At 46.2% G+C, this 16,267-nt stretch overlaps 1 protein-coding gene across 3 annotated transcripts in view; it reads left to right on the forward strand.

Moving 5' to 3' along the window:
• PTDSS2 (phosphatidylserine synthase 2) overlaps positions 1 to 16,267 on the forward strand; it is a 29,706-nt gene that overhangs the window by 8,037 nt on the left and 5,402 nt on the right. For all 3 annotated transcript variants that reach the window (XM_071428165.1, XM_071428166.1, XM_071428167.1), the window contains exons 2-9: positions 682 to 783; positions 5,400 to 5,482; positions 10,104 to 10,171; positions 11,691 to 11,825; positions 12,608 to 12,658; positions 14,116 to 14,229; positions 14,879 to 14,997; positions 15,669 to 15,783. In XM_071428165.1, coding sequence (XP_071284266.1) covers positions 682 to 783; positions 5,400 to 5,482; positions 10,104 to 10,171; positions 11,691 to 11,825; positions 12,608 to 12,658; positions 14,116 to 14,229; positions 14,879 to 14,997; positions 15,669 to 15,783 — 787 coding nt within the window. The remainder of the gene's footprint in view (positions 1 to 681; positions 784 to 5,399; positions 5,483 to 10,103; positions 10,172 to 11,690; positions 11,826 to 12,607; positions 12,659 to 14,115; positions 14,230 to 14,878; positions 14,998 to 15,668; positions 15,784 to 16,267) is intronic.

Here is a 16,267-nt window from a genome sequence, read left to right on the forward strand (position 1 = left end):
CCAACCTGGCCTTGGGCGCTTCCAGGGATAGGACAGCCACAGCTTCTCTGGGAAACCTGTGCCAGAAGAATTTCTCCCTGAGTGCTTCACTAAAATCCATATAAACCTCTGGGCTCCCATGGATGAGGATGTTTTACTGCTGTGGAACAGCCACCCAGCTTTGCTGTCATGGCTGTTCCCACAGAAACCTCTTGTGCTAAGGGCGCTGAAACTGTAGCAATTTCCCTGGAAATCTGACATCTTGAGGTGGCATCAACAGCAACTGTTCTCCTTTAGAGATTTTTCTTTTTTTTTTAATTTTTAATGACTAGTTTTTCTTGAGTAATTCCCATGTCTGGAGTGAATTCCCTTTGGTTGCTCTCAAGGGCCTGTTCCCTCAGCTGTAATTTTGATTAGTAGGCTGTGAAATAGAGCAGCACTGTCAGGTGTGGACCTGCCAAACCTGGGGAGACACCTGGAGCTGTTTAAAGTTGGGTGTTTGCAGTGGGTGCTGGTTTTTTCCAAGCTGCTGCTGATCACATGCAGTGCTGCTGTAAGTTCTGCTCTCTGTGCTCTGCAATACAGAAAACCTCAATATTCCTGACTGCTGGCTGTGGTTTTGACCTCCTGATGCTGCACTGGCAGGGTGAGATGTGAGTTTTCCTGCTGTTTAATGTCATTTTTCTCTGTTCTGAATTTCAGGAGAGCTCATACCCTGACAGTCCTGTTCATCCTCACGTGTGCACTGGGCTACGTTACCCTGCTGGAAGAGACTCCCCAGGACACAGCCTACAACACAAAGAGGTGAATATCTCAGGAATATCTGAGTATTCCCAGGTGTGTTCTGGAAAAGGGACCTCCAGTGACCCCTGTGCTCCCCTGTGGAAATGCCTGTTCCCTCAGGAAGTTACAAAACCAGTCATAAGTCTGTAAGCTTCTCTGATGCTGATCATTGAATTCAATTTCTAATCAGTTTAGTGTCACTGTCAGGCCTGTGGCTGCTCTGTGGTGTGATTTAAAGCAAAATACAAAAAGCTTGCTAAAGCCTCCTGGCTGGGTTTCTTTGGCAAGGGTTCTGTTGCTGTTTCTTAAAATAGCCTTTTCTTAAAAATAACCTTTCCTTAAAATAACCATCATTTCAAAATGCTGGGAGCTGTGGCTAAATTTTTCTGGCTCAAATGCTTTTTGTAAAATTCTGTTCAAGATTTCAATACAGATCTTTGTTTGTTGTTGAAAATTGCTGTGAGAATGTGCAGCCCAGAGGGAAGCTCTGGGGAAATAAGAATGAATCTTACATGTGTGGTCAATTCCTACTGTAATTTAAACTGATCCAATGTGGTTGAATTTCTCCCCTTTTAAAATACAACAGGGAAGAAAAAGGAGGTAGGAAAGTGGTGTTTTAAAAAGCTAAATATGTTTTAAAGATATGCTGCAAAGCATCATTGCTAGAAGCAAGAAAATAATTGTTTTCTACCAGTCTGGTTTCTTAAATATAATGAAATTTTTCCCCTTGCTGTTGAAGGGTTTTTTCCCCTCTTTTTGTACATTTCTGAAGTGACTCAGGATACAGCATCCATTGTCCTGGAGATGCAGGAATTGTGGTATTTCCTGAGATAATCTTGGCTGTTGTTCTGGCATTGTTACACAATGCCTGGGGGTAATGGAACTCCCACTGTGCCCCACTGAGAGCTGGGATTTCACACGTGGGGGTGACCTGGGACAAGCTGGAAGGTGTCTGGAGCTGGGAAAGGTTCTGGAAGGTTGCTGTGTGAACAAATGCCATTTTGTTCCCAGGCATAATGAGGGAGGCCAGGCTGGAGGGGTGGTGTGGCCTGGATTGGCCACTCAGAATTGGGAAGGGGAAGAGCTGAAAGAGAAGTGATGATGCATCCTTAGGGAGTAAGACAGAGCTAAGGTGACTCAGTGGAATATCTTATTATTGAGCTTAGAGCCTCGGCTGCCTTAATCAAAACCAACCCAGGGAAGATTAGTCAGCAGGTGGATCTTTCTCTCAGGAAACACGAGTTGTTGTGTGCTTATCCAGTGCCCAGTTGTTAAAATCAATTTACAGCATGGTGCCAAGAAAGGGGCAGCAAGTGGGCTTTGCTCACTGCTGCAGCTCCACAAGGTCTTGGCACAAAAATCCTTGAAAAGGAGCATCCTGAGGCTTGGACATGAACTTCCAAATATTCCATGTTTCATATCTCTCTGGACAAAAGCGGGTATTTCAGAGCAGGGTGAGATGGGCACAGTGTGCATCAGTGTATCCATAGCCCAAATCATCACAGATTTTTTATATTTGCATCCATAATTAAAAATCCCTCAGCCTGCCCTGAGAGCTTTGTCAGTCCTGGTGTGGAGCCGTGTTGTGCTGCAGTTCCAAGCCCCACCCAGCACGAGGCTGTCCCTGTGTGCCGGTGTTCCTCAGGAACACTTGGTGCCTAATGACCAGGGGGGGTTTGTCACCGGGGAGCAGAGTCTGGAGCTGTCACGGGCTTTTATTTCCACCTCCTGCACACTGACAGTGCAGCAGTGTCTGAAATACACACTTCCAAAGGCTCCAGCCTCCTTTGTTTCCATGCCCTGCCTGAGGTGTCCTTGTGAGCTGCTGTGAGGTGCTCAGAGCAGTAAATTGGGGTGAACCTCCCAAATTTGCTAGCTCTGTGTTTCCCAGACTGGAGTCGTGGGATGGGTTAGGGTTAGGGTTTGGTCCCACCTTCTCCCCTATAAAATCAGGATTTTGTCATCCTATAAAATGCTCTATGCAGTCACTGGCAGGAGCAGGGTGAGAGGTGGATTTGTGAAATCACTCACAGGAGAGGTGGTGGACAAGACCCGAGTGAGAGCAGGAACCTCTGAGCTCACGGGGTGTGGTGTCCGTGGCTGATGTTGGTGTTTGCATCTGTCACAGGACTTCTTCTGTCCTGAAACAATTCAAGGAGGATTGTTTGGGTTGTTTTGTTTTTTTTTTTAAGTAAGGTTGCAATATATGTATATCTATATGTAAGTGTAGTAAGAGTTCATTGGGATCGCACAGGTGGTCAGACTGCCCCCGGTGTAAGAACTGTGGAACATTTCCTTTGTTAGGCAAGGAGAGGTTGTGCTGTGAACCCGTCTGGTCCTTGAGAGCTTTATTCCCACTGTTCTTCCAGCCATGGGATAGCTCATCCTGACTGACAGCTGTGACATTCTCCTCTGTTCAGCCTGGACTCAGCTCCAGCTCTGAGTGTAGCCAGATAAACCCTGAGCACCTCCTCTGCATACCATGGAAGAAATCCACAGCTCCCAAATATTTGAAATGCTGAGCAGGGTGTCTTGGGGGCTTTTTTTTTTCCATAAAAACACATTCAGGTTTAAAACCACCAGTGTGCTTCAGGGCTGTACATTGAATTTCCAGCTGGGAAATGTCTCTCCTGAGATGATTTTTTACACAGCTCTTGGCAATCCCTGCTTTCCATGGGGACAGGTCCAGGGATGTGTGGGTTTGCATGCTGATCTCCTGCTGCTGTGGCTGAGCACCCACAGGGAAATGGAGGCCACAGAAGGCCAGAGCTCTGTTCCAGGGCTTGTGGTGCCCCGAGGGGGTTGTACCAGCTGTGCCAGCATGGATCCAGCCCGGGATGGGACAGGGAGTGGGAGCTGCCTCCTTGAATCCCAGGACAAAGGGCCATACACAGCTCCTCATTGTCCTGTGTGTCTGAATTGACTCTCAGCACAAACAAGAGTTTGTTTGTGCTGATGGAGCTGCTGCCAGCCTCTCCTTTTTTTTTTTTTTAATTTTATTTTTTAGATTTGGTTAAGTGCTAAAATGATTTTTGTGGGCACACTTTGCTATTTTGTGCCTTCCTGATTTGCTGCTCAGGAGAATCCATTGGCTGTGTCCAGCCAGGTGAGGAGAGGAGAGCCCCTCTCAGGTGCTGGAGCGTTCCTGCCTCAGGCCAGGCTGCTGCTGAGGCATTGGAAGGTAAATTAATGAGGATAAGAGGGAAAGTTTTGTTACCACTGAGAAAAAAAAAATAAAATTGAGCTGGTGTGGTTATTTATTCAAATTTGTGGTTTGCTTCCAAACTTCCTGTGGTGAACTTGAAGTAAGTGAATGTATCTGGATCCCCAGCCTATTTCAGCACAGCAGCTCTTGGGCCAAGAGTGGGGTTTAGAGGAAGGAGCACAGCTGAGCTCCTGTGGTGATTTGGATCCAGGATTTGAATTCCAGCTTTGGAATTGAAAATTGGAATTCCAGCTTTGGAATTGGAACCCTCCCAAGGCCAGAGCAGTGGTCTGGACCCCTCAGTTCATGGCTGAGCTTGTCACACCACACAGGACTGGAGCTTCCAGATGCAGCCAGGGCCTCAAAATGCAGAATATTCTCATTATTGGAGGTCAGCTGAAAGGGTTTTTGCCCTCCAGATCTTTGGAAATCCCCATGGAACTGTCTATTCACAGATTCATTCAGTCACCTAATTCTGGTGTGCTTCCCAGTGTTTAAAGCAAGCAAAATTACTGAGTTACATCTGTTAACTAAACCCCATTTTTATTTTTAGGAAGCACAAACATTTATACTCAGAGGTGAATGTGGCAAAGTAGTTTCTGTAAATCCTTTAGTCTTCTATTTGGAAAGGTTTTTTGACGTGTTTAAAGCACGAACAGTCTCCTGTTGCTTCTGGTTTGTGACAATTTCTCTCTGGCAGCAAAATTACTGGGTATTTTGTGTGATTCCTGCAGACTGAGCCATTTTATTTGCAGTCAGGGGTTGCATCATTTTCTGCAAGCATGGAATGAGCTCTTTCCCAGTTGTCCATCCTTTCAGCCGGCTCTTAAGCAGGTGAAATGAGACAGCAAGCAGGATCCAGTGGGAGTTGAAGTGCAGCAAAAAGAGCACTTTTGGATTGCTTTCTGCCATTTAATCCATTAAAACTAAAGGAACATGCCCAGGGTTGTAGGTCTTTGGGCTTCTGGTCTGATAATTTATTTTTATTTAAAATCTCTGTTATGTTCCTTAGGCTCTGTGTTATGGTTCCAGCTCTTGAAATAGCAGCAGTGCTGGTGTGGTCTGGAAAGCTCCTGCTTGTCTTTAATTGGTTAAGAAGCTGTTTTGGAGTGGTGACAAGTCTGACAGCTCCTTTTTAAATTCCATGGAAATGTGGTGGAGCAGTGAGAGCTGTCTCACTGCTAAATCCTGTGTGTCTTTGTGAGCCAGTGGGAATAAAAGCTGCTCCCAGACGCAGGGAATTGTTTGACTTGCTGTGATCCTCAGCCTTTTTTTGGCTGTTTTTTTCTGGATGGTGCCTGGTTCCATTTAAGAGGGACACATTCAGCAGTTAAAGAACAAGGGCCAGACATTTCTTTCATCAGAGAACATAATTTGCAGTCTCAGGAGGAGGATGAGGCAATAACCCAGAGTGTTCTGCTTTTCCTTGCAGAGGAATCGTCGCCAGTATTTTGGTTTTCTTGTGCTTTGGGGTGACACAAGCTAAAGATGGACCATTCTCAAGACCTCACCCAGGTAATTCACCTTACTGGGCTCACTCAAATCCTCCTGAGCAGCTGCCTGCTCTGGGAGGGAGGGGTAAATGTTTGTGTTGCCTGGAGAGCAGGTAAGTTGTAATTTCAGTAATCACAGGTTCCTCAGCACTGCACACTGATCATGGAGGCTCCTCCATAACCACCCTGCTGGCCTTCCATGGAGCCTGCAGATCTGTGTGGATCTCCCTGCTTTGGCTTCCTGTTGTAGCTAAAAAGCTCTGTGAGAACTGCCAGGATCTTAAGCCTGAACTTCCCCTGTTTATCCTCATTTTTTTTTTCTCCTCTCTGTGCTGGGACTGCACTTGTGACCTTTTATCTGGTGCAGGAGCACTTCCTGAGCTCCATGTCCATTTTCCATGGGAGATCAGAGGCCCTTGATTATGATTTTAAAGGTTTCTTGTAAGACTGGAAGTCTTGAAAGCACAACACAAACCTCTTCCAGGTAATGGAATAGCTGGTGAAACATGAAAATATTTAAATGGCTTTGATCTCTTGCCTGTTTTTAGATGTGAATCATTGAAAGAGGAAGAATTAAGGGAATTCATATAGGCTTAAATAATATTTCTGAAAGCACTGGGCTCTCCTACAGCCAAACAAAGCTGGGGTTTATGCCAGAAATTTAACCCAGCAGCCACCCCACAGCCCTCAGCCAAAGCAGGTGTGGTTCCAGAGCAGTGCCCTCTGCACACCTCTGCAGACCTGGGGCTTTATGTAATTTGCCTTTCTTATTAAATAGCAGGTTTTAGTCTTTCCTTCTGTTCTGGTTAATTGTGATTCCTTCTGTAAAATCAGTGCTCCTTTTGAGGACCCCAGTGACACTTGGGTGCACCCAGGTTTTGAGGGTTTGTCTGGGCTGGTTTTATTCCTTAGAAAAAAGCAGGGAAGTTTGGCTTTTAGTTTTGCCCCCAGTGTAACATTTCCCCATAACATTCTGGCTTTGTTTTGAGCTTTCTGCTTTCAAATGTCCTCTCCAGAGCTGCAGGGTTATTTTGGGGATTTTTGTGATAATGTGATGCTTCCAAATTCCTGATTCCAGAGTGTGGAGCTGTGTTAGGAGCTCTTCTGTCACTCCAGTCCCTTGGGATCATCTTCTCTGCTGTCCCTGCCTTCCCTGCTGCTCCTGCTGTGTGTCATTAACCTACTTTTCATTAAGGCCATTAAGGAAACTGATGCCAGCCACTACCTTAGTGGCACCTGTCCAGACTGGTAGCTTTATTTCTTTTTTTGGTTGCCTTCTCAGCATTCCCAGCTTTAGCCAGGGGCTCATCCAGCTTTGCCATTTCCCTACTGATTCAGGCCCCTGTTTTCTGCAGTTTAATAATTTGCTGCATGGACAGACACCAGTTGCCTCCCTGTAATTCAGAAATGTAGGATTGTCATGGAAATAAGTAGGTATGATTGTTCAGACAAGATTTTACCAACTTGCCCTGCTTTTATCCCATTTTCCACTGGCTGGGGTTCTATCCAAACCTTCACTGCTTTAGCCCTAGGGAGCAGCACAGTGCAAGGGACAGATCTTAAACTCTGCTTGAGGATCCATTTATTCATTGGTGGGTGAACAGCCAAATTTGGGGAGCATTTCCTGGTAGAACCAATCCTGGATAGAGCCAGCATCAGTAGCCTGTCTCCTTAGGATTTGCAGATAAGATATATTCTTCCTTCTCCCTGCCAGCTCCTCTTCTGGAGCTGCTGCTGTAGGAGCCCAGGGATGCTTTATTGCCTGTCAAGATAACACGTCCATGCTGTCATTCCAAAGAAATTTTCCATGACAGTTATTAATGCCCTGAGAAGCAGCTTTTAATATTCCCAGCCTCTGACAGGAGTTATTTTGACTTAATAGAGGCTGTGTGACAGGTTGAGCTGGTCAGGGAGTAAATAGTGAGGGTCTGGAGTAACCTGTGGGATTGAGGACTGGGACAGTGGGAATATGGAGGCAGGGGCCAGGCAAGGGCAGCACTGGTGACACTGGAAGGAGCAGCTCCAGGGCAAGTGTTTTCCTTGGGCAAACAACCCAGATTTTTGTCTTTTTTACTCATTTAGCCCCTCAGGCAGAGTGGGCCAGGCTCTGAGCAGAAGCAGGGAAAGGCTGGTTGGGTTCAGCTTGCTGGGATCCCTGCAAGGCAGCAGTTTAATGTTTGATCCCAGAAATCACTGGGTTATCAGGTGTGTCAATGATTAGTGGGGACCTCCTCACTCAGGAGGGAAGCCTTGATTGGAGGGAGGCAAAATGGGAAGTGAATTAAAGGAAAGCAAGCATTGGAGACATGCCATAAGTAACCTTACAGCTAAAGCTGAGCCTGACCCAGCAGGAGTGAGAACAGTGTTTGTACAGCCTTGAAAACATTTGGGGTGCAGGTACTGGGTGTGTTCAGAACCTCTGGGGGAACCTCTGTGAGCTGGGGAGAAACCACAGCCCTAAATCAGAACCAGATCTCCATTTTTAATTTTCTTTTTTTGCTGAGCCTGCTCAGCAGCTGCCACAGCTCTGTGTACAGAGGGGAATGAAAGCTCAGACAAGGATTTAGATTTCTCTGCTTTCTGTGTCTACATCACTTGCAGGACCAATCTGTCACTTTGCTGACTGTGAGCAGTGTAAAATCTCTGGTGCAAGGTTTATGGGTTAGAAAAAAGGGCATTTTTTTCGTATCTGGCAGTGACATTTAAAGGTGGGAGAAGTGTGGTGGTGAAAAGTTAATTTTCCCTGCTGGCTTGAATGTTGTGACAGTTTGGGAAAAGGCTCCTCTCTTCCAAATAATCCTGTGACAATGGAGGATATTTTTTTTTTGCTGTTGGGTTTTTCCTAAGATGCATTTTGGAAAGACAAGTGTGTGAAAGCTGTCACAGAGCTCTGAACTGCTGTTCTGCAAGGCCACACCTGCCTTTTTTATTTTCATTTTTTCCTTTTTTTTTCCCAGTAGTGTAAAATAGGTGATTCTGATGAAATTAATTTAGCAGGATTGGTGCAAAAAGGTTTCACCTTCCACATTGTGATCTCTTTTAATGATGGTGTCAGAGGCTGCTTTTAAAAATGTATGGAGTTTGTTGGTATTTTTGATTTTGGGGTTTTTTTTTTTGTTTCTTTGTTGTTTTGGGGTTTCAGGTTGGTTTTTTTTTTTTAATAATTTATTTCCTACTTGAGGCTGAGCTGGATAAAGACATGTTTTAGGAGAAAACATCTCCTGAGGAGCTCCATGGGGAGTTGATTTGGGGTTCTGAGCTGATAACTCTGTTTGTAAGCCTCTGTTTGTTTCATTCTTGTGTAATTTATGCCTGGCCCTGCTTTGAACATCAAAGTGCCTACATTGCCTTGGAATTAACAGAGAGAAATTCCCAAGGCAGGCCTGAGGGTCTTGGTTTCCTGGCAAACCCTGTTGGGATTCCTATGCATCTCCCCCATGGACCTGAGGAAGGAGAGCTCCATTCCAGGAAACACATGAAGGCAGGTCTTCTCATCCTGAGAGTGCTGTGTGATGTTTCTGGAATTTCAGTGTCCACCTAGAATGTTGTGAGTTTTCCTGAATTCCCTTGTGTGGAATTTTTGGATCTGGGTAGGGAGAGCTGCTGGAGCTGTGTGTGCACCCACCCTGGCTCTGCATCAGCCTCTCGGGGCAGGAGTCAGAAATATTGAGGGAGTTCAGAGCCCAGAGGTGTCTGGATGGATCAGGAGCATGGATGAGCCTGTGGGGCACAAGCCCCCATCCAGGATGGGCTGTGACCCCAGGGCTGAGCCTGGCAGGGGAGCTGGGAGTGTGCAGACACTGGAATTTGGGCACCCTTTGGCTCCAGGTGTCGCTGGGTGTGCGCACATCTGTAATCACACATCTGGGGAGGGCTCCCAGCAGCACATGAGCTTTGCATGGCATTTCTTATGGACAGGCCTTGCTGAACCTTTGGTCTGCTTGTTTTTAATGTCATTGCAAGTAAAAGTGGAGTTATCTTTGGGGTTTTGAAATGCTTTCTGCCCCTGGCGACACGACCTTGTCCCCAGGCCAAAGCTGGGCTGCTGAACACGACTCCAGCCTGCCCTGGGTGTGTCTGGTGCAGCCCAGGTCACACCTGAGACCAGGGAGAAAGCTCAGGAAGGATCAGGTTCTCCTCTAGGGACTGCTGGAAAGCACTGCAGGTGGCACATTCCTTTCCTTCCCCTTCCTAACTGCTGAACTTGTTGGGTTGGAGTGTTCTGGACCTGGATCCCTTCTCCCACATCCAGGTCAGTGCCTGAGCAGTTCCAGCAAACCTTCACAGCAGCCTGTGTGGGAGCTGGAGATCCTTTCTGGTTGTATCCCTGAGGGAGGGTGGGGAGCACTGTGCTTGGCAGCTGGGAATTGCAATTCCATGGTGGGAGCCTCTCTTGAAATGGAATTGGTTTCCTGAGAAGCTGTGGCTGCCCCATCCCTGGAAGTGTTCCAGGCCAGGTTGGGTGTGGAGCAGCCTGGGCCAGTGGAAGGTGTCCCTGCCCATGGCGGGGTGGAATGAGATGGGCTTTCAGTCCCTCCCAGCACAAAGCACTCCAGGATTCTGTGATATTGAAATAAATGAATAATAATTAACATAAGGCTTGCTCCAGAGCTGCTGCTGACATCCCCTGTGTCTCTCTGCAGCTTACTGGAGGTTTTGGCTGTGTGTCAGCGTGGTCTATGAGCTCTTCCTCATCTTCATCCTCTTCCAGGTAAGTGGCTGACACCTCCAGCTCCTAAATGCCACTTCCATGTGGGGATCAACTCCTTTGTAGTGTTTTTTTTCCTGCTGACTACAGGAGGTGCTTGGTTTTGTGAGATGGAATCTTTAGGCTGTTTAATGAGACTGTGAGGCTGAGAGAGATGATAATATAAAAATATTTCACCTGCTCTGACCTCCAGTCACCCTCAGCCTGGGGTAGACACCGTGTTGAAGTGGTTTTAGATGAGCTGGTGAGGGAGTTCATGTTCAGCAGCTGGTGTTTCACAGTCCAGTCTCTGCCCTGCTGGGCCATGTGTCACTCAGGGGGAATTCACCTGGTTTCACCTTTGGAAATATCTTTTACCTGGAGTGACAGGTTCTTTGTAGGTGTGGGGGTTTTGCAATAAACCAAAACTTCACACCCAGCTTTGTGTGGTGGCAGGAGCTGAGGAGGAGGCTTTTCATAGAAAGATGTGCCCTTGGTGTTTCCAAATTAAACATTTTACCATATCTTGTCCTTTAGTAAACTGAGACCTTCCCCCTGACTTGTACAATTCTGAGCAGTTAAAATTAAATATTTTGAGACAATATACTCATCAGGCAGCTCTAAAAATCATTTTGTGTGAAAGAAGGGTGGGGAATGCTTTTTTTTTTTTTGAAGTTTTGCTTTTAGAGGCCATGTGAGCTTAAGAAAATGGGACTGGTCACCCTGGTTTTTTTCCAGCCATCCTTGAGCATGGTATTTCTGAGGAGCTGCAGTCAGACTGAGTGATTTTTACTGGTGTAGTTCTGAATTCCAACAGAAAAGCCTGGAATGGCTTTTCTTCCCTGTGGCAGCGTGTGGTGTCAGCAGAGATTTAGTGGTTAAGGAACTCCCTGCTGTTGCTCAGCTCTCTACTAAAAATACATCATTGCCTTGCCCAGGTTTAAATAAGGTTAAATTCTGCTGAGTCTGCAGGTGGCTGAACTTCCTGACAGCAAATCCAAGCTTGCTCATGGCGGAAACTTGTCCCAGAGTTCAGCAGTTTATTCTGTAATTTTATTATTACTCAATTAATTAATTTTGGCTTTGTCCAGCTTTGCTGCCTGTCACAGAGGTTGAAGGGTTGAGCCTTGACCACAACACTGAGTGATTCCATTGGGAAATAAATGCTCAGCAAATGTGTGGGGCTGATTTAGTGACAGATGAGTTCACATTTTGGTCATTTTGATAATTTCTCTTTGCTGTTTGCATGGGACCTTACTGGAAATGGGTGTTGGGAAGGATGAGCTGTGTGAAGCTCCTGGGAGAGATGGGGAGCACAGAGGAGTGGCTTGGGCTAAAGCATTAAAGATCACTGATTTTTTCATCTTTAAGGTCATTCTGTAGCCTTTTATTCCCTTAATATCTAGGATTAAAGGGCTCCAAGTCAAGTATATGCCTGACTTGATTTCAACAATTGCTCCTCCAGGAATTTGAAAAAGGGTTAATTCTTAATTCTTACTTGTGTGTGAGTCCTTCAGGGGTCCTGGTTTGTGTTCCCCTGCAGACGGTGCAGGACGGGAGGCAGTTCATGAAGTACATCGACCCCCACTTGGGGGTTCCTCTGCCTGAGAGAGACTACGGGGGCAACTGCCTCATTTATGACCCTGGCAATGGAACTGATCCCTTCCACAACATCTGGGTAAGGAGCAAACTCACTCAGGGGGCTGGTTTTGGGTAAAAAGCTGCTTAACTGAACGCTTCAGAGTGCAGTCGTGGGTCTGGCTGAGTGCTGAATCAGAGCGCAGCCTGTGAGTGCCTCTCCAGCCTCTTCATTTCTCTTCTCTGGACCTTTCCTGTCCATCACATGGGCGTGTGTCTCTCTGGATCCCAATTACCTGATTGCCCAGGGTTCAACAGCTCTTCTTCCTCAGCTCCTTGGTGTCAGATTTTCCCCTCAGAGTTTGGATTTCTTGGTGTGCTTGAGGAGTCTTCTCCTCAGTCACCCTGGGGCACAAAGCCCTAAAGCTGCACCACAGAACCCCAGAATGGTTTGGGTTGGAAAGATGATGTAACCCCCTCCCCTGCCATGGGCAAGGACCCTTCCACTAGTGCAGGAGTTTTCTGAGTCCTAAAAGCCATCAGATTTCTCACTGGCAGAAATTCCAGGGCAAAGGAATGATGGTGATTTACAGCTCCCTGATTGCATGGAGTGAGGAGCACCCAAATCCTTTGGGTCTACCCTGTAAATCTTCAGTGCATCAAAAACTGGAGTAACTGGGATCTGATAAAAGTAGAGGGAAAGGCACTGTGTCAGGGCCTGGCAGGGCTGGTAAGATTTAAGAAGCTCTGCTAAATTCCTTCCTGATGAAGGAGTGCAAGTATTCATGTGTGGGAAAACCAGACATTTATTGCTGCATTTTTCTTGGAAGAAAAAAAGATAAATAAAAAGGCTGTGACCTTCACTCTCTTTTTGGTTTTCAGGACAAGCTGGATGGATTTGTTCCTGCTCACTTTTTTGGGTGGTACCTGAAGGTAAGAATGACTCATTTCAACTTAGGAACTCTGCTCCTCTGTTCCCAAAGCCTCACTGCTGCTGCTTTTGTAGTGCCAGGCCTTGGTCACTTAAACCAGGCTGTTTGTAATAGATGAAAATACATATCAGTATGTCAAAAGCCTTTTTTGCCCTTTTTTTTCCTGTTTCCTGCCCATGTTAGGCCGCCTCATTTCTTTCCAGAGCCTTGTTTCATCAACAGGCTCCTTCCTTCTCCACAGGAATTCATCCTGGGGTCAGATCAATAAAAAACGTAATTCCTGTAGCCACAGAAATGCTGGAATGACCTTTGGGAGTGGAGTGTGGGGCTGGCAATGACAGTGATATTCCCAAAGGCAGATGTTGTTGCTCCTGCTTTCCCCAGTGGCATCAGATCAGGATTTTAAACCATTAAATGGGCACTGGTTTAATTCTTGTTACTTTTTAGTTGGTATCAAGCAGCTGCAGAAGGAATTCCAGCTGTGCCTGTCTCTGGCAGAACATTCAACAATGTTTTGCTGATTACTTTGGTCTAAATATTACCTTTTTTAACCCAAGCAGGCTGACTGACTCAGGAGGTTTTGCCCCCTGCAGACCTTGTTTGGGTTTGCTGTTCAAATAACAAGCTGACAGAGCTTGGCTGTTCTAAAGCAAGCTGGAGCTGTTGGTTTGTGTTTTCATTTAGCAGTGCAGATGTGTTCTGTGAGTGGTTCACCTCAAAACCTGAGGTGAATTTGCTGGGCATGGGGAGATCTGGACTTCAGCTTGTTCTGTTAATGAACTGGATTCTCAATTTGGAAAACTTGGATCCTTTGTTTTCCAAGAGAATTGCATTAGAAGCTGGGCTGCCCAGCTGGAAGGAGACTGGCTGCTGGATTTCTTCAGGGCCATAGCATATTTTTCTCTTAAATATGTTAAATATTAACCTATTTCTCTATTAAAAGCTGGAGGTTGAGTGTGTTGTCTCAATAAACAGAGATGGGCTTGTGTTTGGATTTTTTCCCCCAAATCTCAAAGCACCAGGGTGGCAATATTGAGAATGAATGGGCCTCATTCATCAGAAGTTATTGTGGCTTTGGAGTCGTTTAGAGCCCATAAAAGGCTCTGAAAAACCTTTTCTGAGCACTGTAAGAACGATGCTGCCTGTGGTGCTTGAGCACCCAGTAATTCCATGCATTTAACTCATTTCCCTCCTGCTGAATCCCATTTTACCAGAATTTATCATAATCTGTATTCCTGTGCTGGTTTTGGCTGGGGTGGAGGTGATTTTCTTCAGTGTCATTCCTGTCTCTTGTGCAGGTAATGGTGATAAGTTGAGAGGCCTGTGAGCATTTGGACCATCATATCACAAAAATAACATTGTCCTGAGTTTCCTGATTCTTTTCTGGATACTGGAGACAAGATCTACAACTGTAGATGTTTTTTAGCAGCTGTTTAAAAGGCTTTTTTCTCCCTTCAGACTCTGATGATTCGGGACTGGTGGATGTGCATGATCATCAGTGTCATGTTTGAGTTCCTGGAGTACAGCCTGGAGCACCAGCTCCCAAACTTCAGTGAATGCTGGTGGGATCACGTATGTACTGCATGGATCAGGGTTTGTTTGGGAATACAGATTTTTCCTACAGGGAGGGCTAGGAAGTGAGGAGAGCTGGGTTGTGTCCCATGTGAGACTGCTCCCTGTTGAGTTTGTCTCGTGCTTGTCACTGTTTCTGTCATTTTGTGTCTTACAAACACTTGGACATGGTTAAATATTTGTTTGGGTTTGTTTCACACCACAGGGAGGATCTAAAGCTGTACCTGAACATTTTCAAATATTTGCTGATAAAGCAAATAATAAAGCAATAAAGTCTGAAATTCAGAGAAAGGCAAAACTTGGTGTGAGCTTAAAGGGACACCCTTTTAAAGTTGTGTTTCATTTTCCTGTGAGGTCTAAGTTGGTGCCAGAGTGACCAGAATTCCCTACAGTCAGTGCACACAGCTCTGGGTCTGGGTTTGGATGGATTTGGGAAAGACCCAAGCTTGGAGTCATTTGCTCCATGGCTGTATTTTCAAAAGTCAGTGCATTATTAGAAACATTAAGCCAGGCTATTTAACCTTCAGGAAACCTGTGGAATTAACACTCCTGTCCCACTCCCTGGAATGCAGGGCTGTGCCTGTAGTGATTCCCTTTGCCAAGCTCTAGTGTTCCTTCCCCAGCATCATTCCTGTGTTTCTCCTTCCAGTGGATAATGGATGTGATCTTATGTAACGGGTTAGGAATTTACTGTGGGATGAAGACCCTGTCCTGGCTTTCCTTGAAAACCTACAAATGGCAAGGGCTCTGGAACATTCCAACCTACAAGTAAGTTGGGGAGGAGGGAACTCCACAGGCACAGCACAAAGGCTGGGCTCCTGTTCATGAGCTTGGTTGTTCTGTTTGGGTTAATATGGATTAAAGAATTCCCAGGTGGCTCCAGAATCCAGTGACTTATTGCTGCAGGGAGGTTTGATGGAGAGTTTTATTCACCTTGTGAATGGCATTGTTGGAAATCCACCTGTGTGTCCCAAACATTGCCTGATGGCTGGGAGCGAGGGCATCCTGTGGGAATGAGCTTATTTGATGAAATGGTTTAAGGAAGAGCAGGAATCCAAGTTGGCATCATACTCCCATTCACAGCAAGGATCTGTTTGGTCTTTTTGCATTCCCTAGTAGCCAGAACTTCACAGGAACTGGGACACTGGGAATTAAAATTTAATAAATCCCTTGTAGTTGTGTACCAGTAATGACCCATCGTGCTCTGTAGTGTCTTTGCTGAGCAGAGCAGAACTGCTCACAGCAGTGGGTGTAGTATATTAAAGCTTAAATTGATAATTAAAGCAACAAGCTCAGAGCTAGTCTCATTAAGTTGTGATTTTAATGGAGTAAACGGAGGCATTTTGCATATCTGAACTGGTGTCTCAAATGGAAACTCTGGCAGATGCCTCTTGCCTGCTTTCCCTTCAGGCTGCAGTGGTTATTTTGCTTTTTTCCAGAGGCAAGATGAAGAGGATTGTGTTCCAGTTCACCCCCTACAGCTGGGTGAAGTTCGAGTGGAAGCCGGCCTCCAGCCTGCGCAGGTGGCTCGCCGTCTGTGGCATCATCTTCGTGGTGAGGACACCTCTCTGGCCCTCCTGTCCCCTGCTTCCAGGTTCTGCCACTCAGGCTGCAGCTCTGGGGATGTTCCTGAGGCTGAGGCCAGCAGGGATCCCTTCCCAGTCCCACAGAACAGGGGGCTGTGTCCGTGTCTCTGGGACAGGTGACGGATTCACTGCAGAAAGGGTTGTCCTTGCTTGCTGCCCACTGTTCTGGCAGTGGGAGCAATATGAACTGGGGCCTTTGGGTTCTCAGCAAGTTGCTGTTCCCCAAAGCAATGGCTGTGGGTGAAAGTAGCTCACATCCCTCAGTTTTATGCAGCTACAGGTCACATTACAGCTGGAAGGGGCTGTATTCAAGGCCTCTGGCTCCTCTGAGCTCACTCCTGAAGCACAGATCTGCCTAAATCATTCAATTCTCCTAGAATTTATTTATTTATTTTTTTACATTTCACTGCACACACAGCACCTGAGTGGGTGGAATTGTTTTATGCTGGGAA

Source organism: Agelaius tricolor, unplaced genomic scaffold (assembly GCF_023055355.1).
Source record: "Agelaius tricolor isolate 1412-34295 unplaced genomic scaffold, bAgeTri1.0.p SCAF_5, whole genome shotgun sequence".
Taxonomy (NCBI): domain Eukaryota; kingdom Metazoa; phylum Chordata; class Aves; order Passeriformes; family Icteridae; genus Agelaius; species Agelaius tricolor.